Source organism: Gadus morhua, chromosome 8, assembly GCF_902167405.1.
Source record: "Gadus morhua chromosome 8, gadMor3.0, whole genome shotgun sequence".
Taxonomy (NCBI): domain Eukaryota; kingdom Metazoa; phylum Chordata; class Actinopteri; order Gadiformes; family Gadidae; genus Gadus; species Gadus morhua.
Window position 1 is genome coordinate 17225293 of NC_044055.1, and position 18604 is coordinate 17243896.

Below are 18604 nucleotides of genomic sequence, written 5' to 3' on the forward strand. Positions count from 1 at the left end.
TTTGATGTAGTTAAATGTAGAAGAGTAAGGCATTGCTCAATTATATAACTGAGCCACTTTGTATTTCACATTCATGACGCAAACATTGGAATACCTTCAGATTATATACCTTTGCTTTTCCCAAGGCTTAGTTCATATGTGGGCTTTTAGAGTATTGCTTTACCGCCAAACCTCGCAAAGTTCAAAACTAATCGGATCCTTATACACTTTCAATTTTAGAGTATGTATAATTTCAAAATAATAGAAAAATAACTTGTATATGTATTTTTATAAGGGTTTTAGCAGGGCATAATTTGAATTTACTCTCAGAAGTCTTATGATCCTATTTAAAGCAGCAATAGGCAAAGGAAAGAGACACAAAAGGAATGAATGTATTTAGACGCTATTCAACGATTTATTTAATACAGCAGAATTCACGCTTGATCTTTCAAATTTCAAATGTTATTGCTGCAAATTGTACATATAATATAATTTTCTCTTTTTTTGTGTAACATACAAAATGAATGCTCATACACTGTGAAAAAGGCTGTCCTTTCTGCTACGGGTAACGAGGTGGTGCTGTTAGCACCAGTGATCTAGGGCTAATGACGTAGGTGAGAAACATGCTACTTGATGGGCTCTTGGCAGAACAAACTACCAAAGGATGCACGCACACAATGAATTCCTCTGAAACAGGAAGTGGTCCCTCATGCAAGTGCATTTCTGAAAAGCCAAGCTGCCAGATCTGTTTCTGCTTTCTTCGATGCCAACTCCTATACGGTAGCCAGCTCCTATATCATTGTTGGCTGAAAAGACAAAGTAATCTGGCAACCGGTTGACATAATTGATACAATGCATCTTGTTAAGCAGCATCAGCCCTTTAATAATCTTAAAGCCCCCTTTTATTCTGATGCACGTTACCTCATTCACATCACTGTATGTCACCCTTTCTGACAGCAGTTAAAAGGACTACTGTAAGAATTCGAAATTCCTTCTCATTACTGGTCCCTTTGGCCAGTAAGTGAACTACAGCTGGCTCCAGTTAACACATTCAGAGCACTTGAGCGCAAGCTCCATTGGCTGAGACATTAACCATCATAAAGTAGTGTAGTTATGCCGTTATCTGCGCTTTGACGTCACTTCCATCCCATTTGTAACCGAACAAGTTCAAATATAATGCAAATCAGCCACTAGGCTGTTCTACGACACAGAAGGAATCAGGGATGGCCTCATCTGTTAGGTTGAATTACAACCTGTTCATATATTGGCCATTAAAGAAATTAATGTTCCAAAAAGTCATACATGTAATCTCGTAAAGATATTAGATCCTTATCTGTAGAACCAGAAAACAGGGGCGTTTCCTCCTCTGTGGAATTTCAATTCTTAAATGACATGATTTAGATGGAGGGATTAGAGGCATGGTGTTAACAACTAAAAATAGTGCAACTTTACATTCTTTGTCATTAATGGATCATTTTTGTCAGAACTATTTGCTCATTTAAAGGTAGAATGTGCAAATAAAAGTGCATGCAGCAAATCTAAACTAGAGAACGTTAACAAGTAAGTAACATTAACCTTTCAATTAATAAATACATATTACCGGAAAATAAGAAGAATTTAGGTTTCAACAAAAAAGGAATTATGGGTAAATTAATCCCTGAGGGTTTAAAATTCTACGGATACAAGTTGTAAGGGACCCTGGTTGGATTTCATGTTGTACAGTACTGTTATCCTTAAAATAAAAGGAATTGCACAATGTCATACATAATCCTTTAGCTAGCTAGCTTGCACAACTTAAAAAGAGGCAGACATTTAATGCTTCTCAATAATGACAAGAAAAGCTATGCTCCATATGGGACTTTTGGAATATGTCTGATTAGCTACCATTCATTACATAGTTACACACACTGGTTTGTTACATGGAGGAATAAATAGGAGGACGTGGGTAATTTACAAAATAAATATCTTCATGATGTGCCTTGCCTAAGGTCAAAAAAAAAAAAAAAGGTAAGAAATTACCCAAATATAATAATGGGAAAAAATAGAAGGAATGAAAGAATCAATTACAAAATATAACGAAAGGGAAAGCGCAGAAGAGGGGAAAGTAGGAATGAAAAGAGGACGGACGGAAGGACGGAAGTAAGGAAGGAACCATGGAAAGAAAGGAATTTAAGAAGATAATATTAGAGGAACTGGTTTTGTCATCATGAGGATAGGTCCGTGAGAAGGGCTCCTTCCTCTATGACAGCCTGGGCAAACTGCTTAAACACACGGTCCATGTACGTGCTCTGTCGCGGCCAAAAGCCCTCCAGGAAGCCAATGTGGCCCCCATGACATGTGATGAGGAGGGCCACGTTGGGGTTCTGCTTCGCGGCCTCCACTGGAATGGCTGACGCAAAACAAACACACAAACATAAGACTTCTGCCTATTTTTCAACCAGCAAATTTAAATCATTTTTGTGGAAAACTGCTCCTAAGCATAAGAATTGCACAATTCAATTTTCAAAGTCAAGAAGTGTAATCAGGATCAGAAATCCCTCAGAAATCCTTTCTTGCTCTTATACGACCAGATATCTGATTGTACGACCTCCACTACTACTGCAACTTTTTTGCAATTCCCATAAAAATGATCCATGGTCAATAAAGAGAACGTCCCAGGTGGTCCCCGGTCCTCTCCATGTCCATTGATTGACCATCGGGGGCCGGTCTGGGGCTCACCGTGAGAGGGGGAGAAGACGTCATCGGCAGCGTTCAAGCAGAGCATCGGCACCTGCACCGACCTCAGCGTGTGCACCGGGCTGGCTGCGTGGTAGTAGTCATCGTTAGTGGGGTAGCCGAACATGATGGAGGTGAACCTCTCGTCAAATTCTCGGATGGTCTTTGCCTGTGGAGACACGGTCAGCATGAATACTCCTACCGCTGAAATGTATGTTTTCTAGAAGAGAGTTGAGGCATAAATTTGTTTTAGCCCTAAAAAAAAGGGAGTTTGTACCTTCATAACATGATCTATGTCGTAAGCTTTCTCAAGCACTGGTCTGTGCCTGGTGAAGAGAGAGAAGCCAAAAAATAAAGCATGTAAGTAAGTGACAGGCATTTTTGATTCCTTTAAAAAACGTCATTAAAAATGTAAAACGCCTCCACTGAGGGGAAATTGCTTTATGCAACACGGTGAGTCAGTGGGAAACGGGCCAGTAGTGGAACATTGGGCCGGTTCTCTGAAACAGTAATCTAAACTCCGGGCCCCACAGCTGCAGGGGGGCTGAGATTGGCCGGGTGCCATGACACTAGTGCTTTAATCTGTCTTAATCCCACACACTGCTGGCACCACCACCACCACCACCACCACCACCACCACGGCTGACCTGTCCACAGAGGCCTGCAGGCAGCTTGTGAGGTAGGAGTTGAAGATGAAGCGGTCCAGAGGTTTCTCCAGCGAGGCGGTGCACTCGAACACATCCCAGCCGGCCGAGAACAGCACCACCCCCTTCAGACAGGTGGCGCGGCCCTTGCGTCCCAAGTAGTTGGCCAGCATCATGCTGTGGGCAGCATGGGGAGAGGGAGAGGGAGAGATGAAGACAGAGAGCGATAGAGGAAGAGTTAGAGGGAACATCAGAGAGGGAGAGATGAAAACAGAGAGATAGAGGAAGAGTTGGAGAGAAGGACAGAGAAGGAGAGGGAGAGATGAAAACAGAGAGATAGAGGAAGAGTTGGAGAGAACGACAAAGAAGGAGAGGGAGGGATGAAGACAGAGAGATAGAGGAAGAGTTGGAGAGAACGACAAAGAAGGAGAGGGAGGGATGAAGACAGAGAGATAGAGGAAGAGTTGGAGAGAACGACAGAGAGGGAGAGGGAGAGAGGAGCCAGAAGGGAATGGGATAGGATAGAGATAAAAATAAGGGATTGGGACATGCTCCATGTTTTATAAACCAATCCTTCGCCTGCAGGGATTAGCTCAGTAAAAACTGTTTATCTGGCACCACGGCCGCTGGTCTCCGGTCAACATGAGGGATGCTAAAGCGCTCGCATTTTCAACCAGAACCAGTCACATCAATGTCACGCTGACTAAACAAACACACACACACACACACACACACACACACACACACACACACACACACACACACACACACACACACACACACACACACACACACACACACACACACACACAGCTGCTGAGCATCACACCGCTATCATGTGACCGGCCATTATCGACATAGGGGCTGGGCGGTGGGTGATTTACCCGCCCATGGAGACTCCTGCCGCCATGAGGGGCGCCGCCTCGTTGGTCCGCTGGATGTGCTCCATGACCGTCTCAAGGTCCTCCGTGTTGGCAGCACAGTATGTCCTGGGGGTCTGGGGGGCGGGGGCGAGGGGGAGAGAGGGAGAGAGAGAGAGGGGGAGAGGGGAGGGGCGGCAGACATTGTTTTATTTGAAACTTAGCTTGATGTAATATAAGCTGTTTATAGTACCCACTATAAACATGCATTTGCTATTAAATGCTCTTTCGCCTAAAACAGATTCGCCTAAAACATAATACAACTGTACATGTTTAACAATTAATAGCATATTATGAAATAGAAGTTTAGAAATTAAACATTATCAACACCAAAACTACTACCCTTGAGGGAAGGTGTTAATCATATGAAAACTAATCTGCAGCTGAATGTTCTCCATGCTGGGCTATGAGAGAACAACTTCAACACTCGGTTGGTTCATGTGCAGCCCCACTCATTACAAATGGCTGACTCGCGACTCTCTGGACTGGCATGGAGGTTTGCCATGAGATAATGCATTGGCCCTCACCAATGAGTTACAGTCTGATGCTAAGGGATGCTGGATGCTGGGATGCTCCTCCCATAAGGAAAATTGTTTAATGCAAACATCTGCTTGTTAAATAGATAATGAAAAATAGATGGATATACTTAACATAAATTAAAGCAGTGGACTTCTGCACTGAAAGCCATAGCCTCACTTTTTGTACTTCATTTGACGAGTAAAAGCCTTCTTGAGATGAATTCACAAACTTTTGAGATTAATTGTACTCTCTAAAGCTTCCTAAAATAAATAAGGATCTCCTCTGTGACTTAATAAAATACAAATGCAAAGAACACAAAACGAACCACGAAAGTCATATTTAATGGGACATTGTCCTGTCTGAAGCAGAGCTGGTATCTAAGGAGCAAAAGAAATACGCTTCCAAACTTGATTCGACTAATAAGACATTTTCACTTGGAGGCCATTTAAATAAGCCCAACTCTTATTATGCTGTTGACTCATCAGACACAGCCCTTCATTAAGATTCACAAAAAAAGGAGAATACTCTGTAAACAGTGTTCTTCTTCTTTGAATCCTTGTTCATTTCTACCAGCAGTGATGCTGCCTTTACATGTCGTATCAATGAACACAGCGTGTGATTTATGCCTCTTTTACTTTCAACAGTTATTGTAACTGCTATTAATGGGGAGAGGTCGAGAACGGGGCTGCTGGCTTGTCAGAATGGTCTTTGAAGCAGCATGCACCGCACACACTGGACAAGTGCTGGCCTATTTAAACAATGGAGCGTATTCACACTCACTGGCCAAAGAGAAACACATCCACAAAAGCTAACAAAGGACAAATGATTTGCATCTAAAACGTAGCGCACATTTGGCAGGCCCGAGGATATTTTCTCTTGCTACAGTACTTTCAATACTCACATGATGTAAGCCTTCTTCCCATTTGAATATAGAGTTCCTTACTCTAGGCTATACGTGTATATATATATAGGAAAGTGTGCAGCTATTACAGCCACATTGGAAGGATTTGAGCAGCTAACATTAGATTGTTTGTGGAGAAAACCCTAGCTAATAACAAACACCATTTGTACACTAGGATGAGGTCTCCAAGTAACACTGGCATACTATCAGTAGAGCGGAATAATGTGTCGCTTGAAAAGACCCACACACAGACATCCACAGAGGAAGAAAGCAAGGACGACCCAAACAGTGGGCACATTATGCAAAAAAGTACAAGACTGGTTTAGTGTGTTTCTGTGAGCTAAATGATTGAAACAAATGGTGTGTTTCTTTTGCAACACCAGTCCAATGAGGTCATATGGTAAAGGATTCTAATTGAAATACACTATCTGTCCACCTTGCAATTTAATCCCTGCAATGGTGACAACTCTGTCTGCATGGGCAGACAGAAGGGAACAGAAAGGACATCTCTAGTTATACAACTGGCACTTAGAGGGCTTACTGTTACTGACTAAGGTTACGTATCTCACAGCTCTCTCTACCTGGCTAGCACATCTGTTGTTTACCACCCATGGCCTTCATATTGGGCATGAGTGGTCTGATCTACAATATCATTATGATACAAAATAGACGATCATATAAGGAATATAATAAAAATCACGTTGCATTCTTACCAAAAGCATTTCACCAGAGACTCCTCTGTTGTTGAATACCACACATCTGAAATTCAAAATAAAACAAAACAAAACGTATAAGTTATATATAGTAAATGCAAGGTCATGCTTTTTTTTGTCGACCAATCACTGCATATAGTACAAGGCAAGCCAGTTGGCCCTACTGTGTAGATGTATTCCATTTAAGCGACTGCGACTAGCTCAATTCCAAGATCGCAAAAACGATAATTTCCTAAGTTCTTCTTAACATGAACAAACAACGGAACAGGAAAAATGAGGAGCCAATGAACAGATTCACAGCTGTGTGTGAGAGAAACATGCAGGATGTCTCTCTCCCTCACTCTCTCGCTCTCTCTCTCTCTCTTCCTGTCTCTTTTCCACTTCCCCACTGTTATCTCATGTCGTCAGATTAGCTGTTTCCATCGCTAGCAATCAGGTGCAGTGTGGGACTCGGTGAGGGGGGGGGGGTTACTGAGAGCTGTGTGAGAGGCTGCGCTCCTGTACACTCTGCACTGCAGCACGGACGGCAAGGTAGTCGCTGTGCCGTCCTAAGCCGCAAAAGCTTTTAACGGGGATAAGCTGTGTGGTTCATTAAGCCTCGCACACGGGGGCCCGAGCTGGAAGTTGCTGAATTTGCGCCAGTCCCTTTCTCTGTGGGTGTGACCTCTGTGGAAGAATGAAAACAGAGAGATGCAGTCTCTGATTCCATAACTGAAGGAGAAGGAGGACGAGGACGAGGACGAGGGAGAGAAATGCGAGGGGGGGGCACCCACCTATAGCCTAGATCTCGGCTCTGTTGGACCATGTGCAGGATGTAGGACTCCCGGCTGGTCCCGGTGAGGCCGGGCAGGAGGATGACGGTGGGCCTGGAGGCGGGGTCGGGGTGGGTGGGGCTCTCATCGTTGTCAAACCAATCCAGGGAGATCTGGCCCCCGTCTGCTGCCTTAATGAGTTCACTGCAGATGAGAGAAGCACATGCAACTCAGGGGGAGACACACAATCTGGGTACACAGGCTTACGCGACCATCATAACTAACTCGCCGCATTTCCTTTACTGACACACACACATACAAACACATTCAAACACACACACACACACACACACACACACACTCACACTCTCAATAACGCACCCACACACTTTCAAAAACCCACACACCCCCAGCAAACAAGCTGATTTGCAGAACAATGATGGTGTGTAAGATAAGTGCAAGTTGAATGGGGCATTTTTTTTATGGTCGAGGGAAATTAAATACCTAGGAAGTGAAGTCAGGAAGTATGATTCAACCTGACTGCACAAAGTGTTAACAGCAGCTGTGCCTATACCCCCCCCCCCCCCCCCTCTCCAGTGACCTGCCTGTCACTGTGCTTTTCAAGGCACATGGTTTTTGCAATGAGTGCGACAGCGGCATTGCACCGGTGTATTTGTACAGTACAGCGAAACAATCGTCTGACGCATGAGGTCATTCAATCCCACCACAATGTATATCACAAGTCTCTTGAACAGACACACACACACACACACACACACACACACACACACACACACACACAAACACACACACACACACACACACACACACACACACACACACACACACACACACACACACACACTTCCACATCCCCCCTCCCCCCAGAGGAAGAGAAGGCGATAGGACTCAACCTATTCTTGAGTCTAATCGAGGACAGGTGGAACAAGATCAGAGACCATGTCCGATTCCTCCACGGGCTGGGATTGAAATTCCACTCAGATGACTAGTCCTTTGGTCCAATAAAGGATTAGCATGAGGCCTTGGACAGTTGCTCTCAGCTCTCAGAGTCTTTTATGCAGACCGGAGGTGCATATTTCATGGCAGGTTCTGTAATTTCAAGCCGATGACTGGACAAGTGTGGCTTGCTGGATGCCTCTGCTGCTCTATGCGTGTGTGTGTGTGTGTGTGTGTGTGTGTGTGTGTGTGTGTGTGTGTACGTGTAAGTGTGTGTGTGTGTGTGTGTGTGTGTGTACGTGTAAGTGTGTGTGTGTGTGTGTGTGTGTGTGTGTGTGTGTGTGTGTGTGTGTGTGTGTGTGTGTGTGTGTGTGTTTGCATGCACGTGTGTGTATGTGAGGAGGGGGGACTGTAACACTGTCATCTGTGTGAATGTCATCGACATAAACTAGACATAGTGTGGCCCTGCTGCATTATGGGAACATGGGTCAAAGTTGGTTGGGTATAGGGATGCCCTTGGAGGAAACAGTGCACCTTAGCAGTTGTGTCACTCATAGGAAGACCCTCAGTTGAACTGCTGAGTTGACTCAAAAAAACAAACTGGCAGTTGGAATAGGGATGAAGCTACAGCAGTAGCATGAACGGCCTGTTATTGGTTGACTTTTAGTATGTTACTGAGAACTTGGGTATCATGCCTTAGACTTACAAATAACAATGACAAAATATAGAGGAATACTTAACAGAATAACATATATCTGTCGGGTCTACTTTGTTGTTGAGGGTAAAACGTGATCAAATACATGGCAATGCTTATAACAATGACTGTTTTATCTAAGGGCTCCATTCTGTTTTACTAAGAAGTGTTCTTTTTGTTATAAACTAAAACGAAATGTCGAAAACGTAGAGTTTCTTTTCGCGATAGACAATGTTTAATTTGCTTGTTTTTGGGTTGGAGGTCGGTTATGTCAATCTACGTTTCCCTCAAGGGTGAGAAAACAGAATTAGTCTTCTACAAACATAAAAAACCTGTTGAGCCCTTCCAAGATAACCCTAGGATAACACCAAAATGCAGCAATGGACTGTACTGCATGTTCATTGTCACCGTAATCTACATGATCTGAAAGCAGCCATGGACCAACACCATAAAATGAAAGAACTCCTTCATTCTCTGAGCCGTGGAGTTTGGCAATGCAAAAAAATAAGGATTTATTTGACAAATTGTGAAACCTAGAAAGAAAAATACAAAGGCAAGAAGGAACAGCGGACAAAGACTTCCTTGGACCACGTGCCAAGTTCCCAAGCCTGCTCCTAAAACCTCCTACAGTTTTAGTACCCTTTAGATAAATATTAGCCGTAACAACAGTATATTGCCCAATTAACAATTGATAGCGTTTTCCCCTATGCCCCACAATCATTGTTGTGACTTGTAAACTGTCCCGCTCCACTTTCATCTCGCACTCTCACACAAACCCATCGGGTTACTGGACAGCGTGAGTTGAATTTGAATGAATGGACGGGTGAGAGCCAGCCTACGGTCAGAGGAAGTCACTCCTTGTCACTTGTGAGTAGTGTCACAACTTACTTTCTGTAGGTGACCCCGGGTTTGGCTGTGACGAAAGGTCTCAGCAGCGTCTGGATTCGACTCTCCCAGCACCAGAAAGTGGGGTAGTAGGTCTCTGAAACCACCGGACATTGTTCCCGCAGAAACTTGTAGAACTTCTTACCCCCAGCGACCAGCTGAGGCTTCTGCAACGTAGAGATTAAATGTGATGAATTACGCTTTCATACAAAACAAGATAGTATATCCAGAAATAACTCTTAAAATAGAGCAAATGTAACTGTGAATAGTAGATGTGTAGTTTCACTGGATATGATTATTAAGAAAAGGTGATCACTTCACTTTTGTTAGGATGCACATGATTTTCTGGGGGGATTATTATTATGTGATTGTGTGTGTGTGTGTGTGTGTGTGTGTGTGTGTGTGTGTGTGTGTGTGTGTGTGTGTGTGTGTGTGTGTGTGTGTGTGTGTGTGTGTGTGTGTGTGTGTGTGTGTGTGTGTGTGTGTGTGTGTGTGTGTGTGTATGTTGAGGGAGGGGGGTATAATTGTGTACTAATTGTTTTACACAATTAATGTTCAACAAAAACAATACACATGTGTTACACCAGTGTAACCAGTAACCAGTGTAACATCCATTTCTATTCTTGTTTTGGTACTTTTTCATGAGTTGTACACTGATGCAATATTATGCAGTCAACAATGAATATGAGTAGCCAGGAACTGTCCAACAATATTGACCAGTAGCGTGTTCAAATAATGTGAGCTGAACTGACTGCAGTGCTGCTGTACAGTGCAGCCATATGTATTCCAACACATTCATTATTATAAGGGAGTAGAAGCCGGCGCAACGAAAACATGTCCTACCATGCTGTATGATTTGGTCTATTCGTTTCGAATTATACTTAGTAGCCTTCATAAATCCGCTTAAAAATGCAAACCTATTCTCGGTAGACTAAATCCATGTAGGCAAATTGCCATTTCTTAGCGCCTATTTGCATCCCAATGTCACGGATATAATAACTTAGAATCGAAATATGATGAGGCTGCGCGCGTGCTTTGTGTACAGCGACGACACCGACAGCGTTGCATAATAACCTGTACCGGCATCTGGGATGGCCTAGCTTAACCACAGCAAATCTGGTATGGATCAGATTCTGATTTGCCGGCGATTTATAAAATGCCAGTAAAGTCGTAATACAAATCTGATGCAATGCTACCAAAATTAAGACACGGGCTACATCAACTTCATGATAGGCCTGTATATGTGTGTTTGTGTGTGTATGTCTGCCACTCTTAACAGCATGCAGCCGTACAGTCCGTCAGGGGCTGCTGCATCCCTATCCAACCATCAGCGAATGCAAGCACAGGCTGATTCTGCGCAAAGCGCAATTATTGCCCTATCCTCGATTGTTGCCGTCCTCGGCGAAATTAACAACAAATCTTAAAAACAAATAGATAGCTCTATTCTGTTGATAGGAAACACGTTTATGCAAATCAGCCGGCAGTAGTTACCTTAGCCACGGACACCAAGTAGTAACATGTATACGCTGCGCTAAAGCCAAGCACCAGCGACAGTCCGACTCCAGATCCGAATAGACCAACTTTCACTTGGTTTTCCAAATAAAGTGACAGGTCCCTCGTCAAAACGTTGAGATTGATGTCCAGGGAGATCATTGCAATGTTGCTGTTTTCTCCAAGCAGCGAGGTTGGCGGCTGTCTCTCGCTGAGGTCCAGCTGGGTGCTGCATTCGCAAAGTGAAGGAGACAGTCAAGGGGACCGCTTCCACTGCTATATATAGTGGCAGGTGATGGCGCTGTTTCACGAGCTATACTCAGGGCCTCTGCCACTGTGGGTATAAATAAGTGCAAAGCACCACCTACAGACGCCATAGCGGTAGTACAAAAGTCTGACTTGTTTCATAATAGTATTAGAAAATACGTTGGATTGACTGATGCAAATAAATGTTCACATCTGATGAGCCCATGCTTGACATTTTGACATAAAGCTGTTTGGGTGCATTGTGTATTCATGCATGCATCCCATAGATGCAATGTATGCAATTATTTGTTGGTCATTCTAGCATAGACTACAGAAACCGAAGATTATATAGATATTGCATGGTTGATGTTTGAGTAATGGTTTGCAAAAACGTTGTGTATTCACAACCGCAGACCACATCAGTTCATTGCTGATCGTATCTGTCCCTGAACTGGGTTGCGTACATCCATCTGTGCAATGTGCAATGGTTGTCGTGAGTTAGGCCATATTTGTTTTGGTGAGGCGTTTGTCTAAACTAAACCAAATATTAAAGGAACTCATCAAGTCATTAAAACTATTGAGGGAACACAAACTTAACAGGGTGGATGGGGCAGAAATAGGAATTACACAGACGACAAATATTTAGAAATGAAAAGTGAATGAAAATCCACATAATGATATCATTTTTTAATCCATTTTATTTTGACTGCTATGCAGAATTCCCAATAGCCACATCCTTCTATTAAGAATGATCTAACCACTTAAGATAAAAGTCTGCAATATATATATATATATATATATATATATATATATATATATATATATATATATATATATTCCTATAGTCTTTTCAAACATTTGTTTTAATTCATACCACAATAATTGTAATGGGCTTGCTTCATTTTAGCTTTAAACAAATAATGTATACGGGGACTTTCCCATAGTAAATAAACTAAATGAAACAGAAATTAATATCAATTTATATTTTTACAAAAAGATACACTGTTACTTAATATTTAGAATTACACAATAACTTAATAGGCCAACATATCTTTCTTTGAAGGTATTGAAGAAATGTAATTATAGACGAACCTATTTATTTCCATATTCCATAAAAATCCCACAGGCATCTTATTATATTTGGAATGGATGTATTTATAATAAATGTGCAATAACATATATCATTAACTGCAGTAATATACTGGTTATGTGTTTGCATATTTCAAGGACCTATGATTAGATAACAAACTAATCGGTTTATATAGTAGTGGCCAAGTTAATGGTCACTAGTCTATAAACCTGTGCCATGTTAAGGGCCACTACAATAGTAAACATAATATGTATTACTTATCTGACGGGAAACTGTGTTTTAAAAGGATTTATATACACCACAAAAAACATAAAAAAATGGTAATTTGATTTGTTTTTTAACGCGTTCTTTCTATGATAAACTTCAAAAGGGTTGTTTAGGAGCGCCGTGTGTTGGCCCCGCCTCCATGTGCGTCAGATGACGCTGCGAAAACAGGCCGAAACCGAGCTTTTTTCATGCTCAGCGTCTTCGTGCGATGTCGTCTATCCCCGGACACACTCAGCGAACGCTAAAACCATGATTGACAATAATGGCGGCGCATTTATTTTGAGTTGACTGACTCAAGGGAGGCGTTTCACAAAGAAAATAACTTGGATATAAAATCTGCCTTTCGCGCAATAACAACAAGGATTATTTCATGCAAAATCACCCCGTTTTGCTCACGCCTTTTGGACTTACCTACCAGAGGAAAACAGGGTTATCTCGCTAGCTGTTGTTAGCTGGCTACTTAGCTAGCCTGCTCGCTAAGTTAAGAGGTGGCATTCTTCTGTGTGGAGAGAAGAAGAGGAGAGACACCCAGCTCACCTACACACACATTTCTACACTAGCTCTGTGGATTCTTTGTGTGTTGGTGGAGCGGTACATTGGTCTTTCACAACACAACCACGAATGTAGGTTTTTTCACGTTGCTAGTTTCTCACAATAGTTGGGAAAATAAGGTGCGTGCCTCCTTGGGTAGCCAATAGCTACTTCCCGCTAGCAGGCTAGCCTTTCAGCGGCTCGCTCCACACTACCTTCCTGTCAAGACTTGCACTCGCGAGCTGCTCCCAAGCCCTCCATCACAGCGCACATCGCTGGCTGGCTTTGTCTAGCTGGCTTATTAACCCGATTGGCTGTGGCATTGCGAGACAGTTTCGCAAATGACCACTGGCAGGAATAACCGGGTGATGATGGAAGGAGTCGGGGCGAGGGTGCTCCGTGGACCCGATTGGAAATGGGGTAAACAGGATGGCGGAGAGGGACATGTTGGGACTGTGCGGAGTTTTGAAAGTCCCGAAGAAGTGGTCGTTGTGTGGGACAACGGAACGGCTGCTAACTACCGCTGTTCAGGGGCGTACGACGTGAGGATATTTGACAGTGCTCCTACAGGTACGGTCCCCTATTTTTTCTTGATCGGCGACAGGTCAGCGATAAATACCACTTGTTGATAAAGCGTGCGGCGTCCGTGTTGACTACGCTGATGTGGTTATGCATGCACTTTCTTTTCGAGCTAGTGGAGTAACCTGGGGACCTTTGTAATAATGCGTTATTTTCGAGGTTATTTTTTCCATTTCAAGTAATAACTCTGGAGTTTGGGTGGTGAAGCCATGCGTACTTTTTTTTTAATCTCTAAATAGTTAAAAGTCGAGCTTAAAGGTTTTCACTCCCAATGAAGACTATAACCAATCGATATATATGAATTTGTATCTTGTTCATCAATGTGAATCACCCCCCCATGTATGCTATACAAAAAGGGTAATGGAGATGTGTTATAATAATAACCTATATAGTACATATCTGCATGCTGTTAAACCCAAGATAGTCAATGATAATATTGTCTACACCATAACCGTTGTACCTTTCTTTAATATATCCTAGGGATCAAGCATGACGGCACCATGTGTGACACCTGCCGCCAACAGCCCATCATTGGGATCAGATGGAAGTGTGCCGAGTGCACCAACTATGACCTTTGCACAACTTGTTACCATGGGGACAAGCATCACCTCAGACACCGGTTCTACAGGATTACCACCCCTGGCAGTGAGAGGTAAAGTTTTTCCCATGCTACTCCATAACATTATTCTCAAGCATCGCCAAACTTCAGATAAGATCAGAGTACAAAGTATTGTGCATGTAACCCTTTGGCATGGCCTATTCTTTACTCGCTAGGAATGGCGGTTTTTGATGCATTCTCTTTCTGAAATCTGAGAGGCCTTGCCTGAGCCATGTCTTTCTGCATTCACATGTTGCCCGGCAACAGCGCAGACTCGTTTTCAGAGCCATTTGCTTTTCTGTTGAGTTTTTGTGTAGCCTCAAGCAGCTATTTAAAATAATACAGGATGTGATGGTCAAGACCAGTTTATGTATTTATTATTGGATTGACTACTTTCACAAGCACTTAATTCCTTTGTAATCTAAATGTAGAGTTGAGCCTATCATTGTGTAGCCATTTTATGTAAAATACTACCTGCAGTTTGCAGTCAAATGTAAATTATTATTTGTCACAATACAATGTCTTGATATCGACGAAATGCGCCTTTGTGTCAAAGGCTGTGCTGTCACAGGTTCAAATACAACATGTTGTGTCTCAATATTTTTGCGATGGCCTCTTATCCCATTCCAGACAGAAATTGTTGTGAACCTCAGTTGATGGTGTTCTGGCCTAACAGCTGGCAGCCTTTTCAGCTGAGTATGACTCTGTTTTCCCCCTGAGACGGTTATATTGCATGGCAGCACACAATGGGGGCTGGAGGTGTCCCCTCTCCGCACTCTTCCAGCAGCAGGGTGGGGTGTTGGGTGTTGGGTCTACATTAGATTCTTTCACTGGCCACTGAGAAGGAGGAGGGAGTGTTAGAAGGGTGCACCCTGTTTGCTTTGGTCCAGCTGCCGAGTCTACCATTAGCAGCCACATTGGGGTCGGATGGTTTTAATTGTGCTAGGGGATTGATCAGCCATTTCTCAAATGTATTTATTGACATGCGTTCTGTTTGTTTAGTTACTTAGCAAGCTCGAGGCTATGCTGTTCAACATAGAAGCCATAACAGTAATTCTGATCATTATTGGAGATTTCCCCACTCACACTGACTGTATATGTAGCATGTGTTTTTGGTGAAGAAAGCTTTACATTAGTGTCTATCCACAGTGTTCAATATTCACTCTACTACACTGCTTTTCTGAATGGCTCTTATATGGAATACAGTACACGCATGCACGCACGCACACACACACACACACACACACACACACACACACACACACACACACACACACACACACACACCTACCTTTCAGCCAATTAACAGATGAGCGGCTAGTATTGTATCCCAGCGCTTGAGAAACCAAGGCTGTGATTCGTTAGATTCAAACTAAGGCCCTCAAAACGTGGACAAGATCAAAGTACTGGACTTGCCAGACTCTGGCTTTAGTCCAGGATCAATGCATCAAACCTCATGTAATGGTCTGGAGTAAATGTTCATCAAATTAATTTATTGCACCACTTTAAAAGATTAAACTGTAGTACTCTTGTCAGGTTGAGGGATATACATATTTTTAACCTCACCCCAAAACATTTAGGTTATGTTTCAATGACACAAAGAAACTTACAGTAGTATAATCAAACGAGAATGCAGAGAGTGCATCTTCTAAGTCTGTTTCCATTGTGCCATGAGCTGCTACACTCTTTTTCTGCCACAGGGTGGAAGCAAGCTGGTCTTCAAATCACTTTTCCACCCACTTTAGTTTCATACATAATATACCCATTTACAAATCCAGTATACGGCTACTAGGCATGTTTGAGTAATTGACTATCGATGAATTATGACCTTCACAAGCTCTCTATTCATAACTCTGTGTAAATAGGCTACGCTAATTCCTAGGATAATTCCTTTTGGTTCCTAGCCAAAAGGAATTATTAAATCAGCCTTTTAACGCTATCGTTGGCCTCAAACGTTTGGATCTTCGCAAGCAGTTTCACCGGGAGATGGAGCCTCATAGCCAGCCGGCCTGAAAATAGCCAAAGCATCATATTTTAGGTTTTCATATTTTAGGTTTGCGTTCGATATTCTGGACGTGTACGATCTATAGAGGCAAAAAATGTCATTACTTATTCGCTTTCGTCCTACCTGCCCATGAAGGTTGTGGAGAAAGAAAGGAATCCGCCAGCCCTGTATACCTCCCATTCATCAAAAGTCAAACAGCTCCAGAAAGAGTGTTTTTTTAATTCAATACAAAAAATACATTTTGGGCTAACCCGGGAGCTACACTGGTCATGAAAGCGCCTCGTATGGAGCAAAGGGAGCATATAGGAGATCTAGAGTAAACAAGTGCTCGGCGACGGCTATATATGTTTTTTCATTGTCGTGATCAATCACAAGTGGATTGTGCATACTGTAAATGTTTAGTCATTTAACAGGCCCATGTCTTCTTTGGCGATCTCTCAACAAACCTCACCTGAAGCTCCAATGACAATACCAATTGTTCTCCTAATCTGGTCTTTCTTTAAATATTCCTTGTATAAACAATGTCTGGGGTTGTAGTACTTGCTGTATTCCTCAACCACGCCTCGTCCATGATCGCAAATTTAAACTAGTGAATGTCTGCATCCGATTTTAGTCGTTGAGGCGGTGGTGGCGCTGGCTGCCTTTTTGCCATTTAAGTATCGTAGGCTCTCCTGCCCCAGATGAACGCAGCGTAACAATAAGCAGAGAAATTAGAATAAGTAGGGCATTTTGTTTAACAGCTCTGATAACGAAAGATGTATTTTAAGAAGGATGTGGACAACTCTTTACCGGGATATATCGTTGTATAATTGGTGTAGAATATATTTGTAAATAATGTGAATATACATTTGACCAGTTGTAAGCAATGTATTAAAGACAGGAAACCATTTTAGGCTATGAATGGTCCCATCAAATAATCTCTATGATTCAAGCTTCAACTATTTTAATAGTATTGTGTGATGTTTCTGATGACAAAACGTAAATGTTATATCTATGCTGCCATATTTACCCAATGACGACCACACAGCTGGACAACTGTTCATCTGCCACACCTGGGAAAACAAACATTTTCATTTAATCTTGGTTGCAGTGATTGTCGTTTCTTCCAACGGCAGTTCAAAAAGTACAGTGTCCAAGTGGCCTTTAGAAAGCATCAGTGCACCTGCTTTGACTTTCTGCTACAATCATTAAGCCGCATTGAGTATTTGTCACAAAGTATTTTGGAGATTGCAAACAATATGTCGTTACATTGAATATCTGTCATAAAATATACCAGATTCAAACCATTTATCAGACGCCTCTCCTTTCCGTTTGATCTCTAGAGACGTGTGCAGTGATAGTCCATGTCGGTCTTATTTGCGCACGCCCAGACAGAAATGGCAGTTGTCAACAGTAAAAGGCATAGGCCAGCCTAATGATAGAGTTCATTGCTTCTAGAGTTCAAGTCATTTCCCTCTGTCCATCTACATGTTAATCTTAGGACATCAGTCTTCTTCACCATGTTGCAGAACGTGTGTGTGTGTGTGTGTGTGTGTGTGTGTGTGTGTGTGTGTGTGTGTGTGGTGTTGTGAACAGGAGAATAGTCTGTGAAATGCAATAGTAGAGCGACAGAGGTAGGAGCAGTGAGCCATCGGCAGGCAGTCCCTTCTGAAACATCCGCTCATTCTCGTAGCAATATGGTATGCATACAGCGCTGTGGTCATCAATAGTACCAGAGCAGACACTTATTTATTCCACTTTGAATGCTGTGACATACGCCTTTTAAATATAACTTTTATAAACTCCTTACGACCCTCAGGACTCTCCTTTTTTGTTTCTTCTAATAATAATGTTGTCCTACTTTTGTCTTATACGTAGTTTTCCCTTTTCACTCTAGATTTTAAGAATAAAAATGCACTAAAATGGAACATTTCCATTCCAATATCCTTATCAGGTTGGTGTAGCATTGGTGTAATATCTTGCAAACGTATTTATTTTCGCAGTATTGTGTTGTGTTATGTTCCATATTATGTTGCTCGCAAGTCCATTCATACCGATAAGGTTTTTAGGTGAATCATTTATTTTTCCTGAAACATGGGGAAAAAATGCAAATGCTCTTGGTACCGTTCTTCTTCTAAA

General features: G+C 42.5%; 2 protein-coding genes across 2 annotated transcripts in view; one reads left to right on the forward strand and one right to left on the reverse strand.

Moving 5' to 3' along the window:
- Window positions 1-370: 370 nt before the first annotated feature.
- On the reverse strand, window positions 371-11435 carry abhd3 (abhydrolase domain containing 3, phospholipase). The gene is made up of 9 exons (XM_030364455.1): window positions 11171-11435; window positions 9683-9846; window positions 7165-7347; window positions 6392-6437; window positions 4223-4335; window positions 3342-3515; window positions 2972-3020; window positions 2698-2863; window positions 371-2368 (listed from the first exon to the last, which is right to left on the reverse strand). The coding sequence occupies exons 1-9, from the start codon at window positions 11330-11332 to the stop codon at window positions 2184-2186; spliced, it is 1242 nt and encodes a 413-aa protein (XP_030220315.1). The 5' UTR covers window positions 11333-11435; the 3' UTR covers window positions 371-2183.
- Window positions 11436-12954: 1519 nt separating this feature from the next.
- mib1 (MIB E3 ubiquitin protein ligase 1) overlaps window positions 12955-18604 on the forward strand; it is a 52767-nt gene continuing 47117 nt past the window's right edge. Inside the window, 2 exon segments of the mRNA XM_030363691.1 lie at window positions 12955-13874; window positions 14364-14535. Of these exon segments, the coding sequence (XP_030219551.1) occupies window positions 13646-13874; window positions 14364-14535 (401 nt within the window). The 5' untranslated portion in view covers window positions 12955-13645.

Bases quoted from the DNA above. Each gene is read 5' to 3' on its own strand.
- abhd3 (XM_030364455.1), bottom strand. From the start codon at position 11,332: ATGATCTCCCTGGACATCAATCTCAACGTTTTGACGAGGGACCTGTCA. The intron at 6,438-7,164 runs GTGGGTGCCCCC...TTTGAATTTCAG, and splicing joins AGCCGAGATCTAGGCTATAG to ATGTGTGGTATTCAACAACA. The intron at 3,516-4,222 runs GTAAATCACCCA...TGCTGCCCACAG, and splicing joins GCAGGAGTCTCCATGGGCGG to CATGATGCTGGCCAACTACT.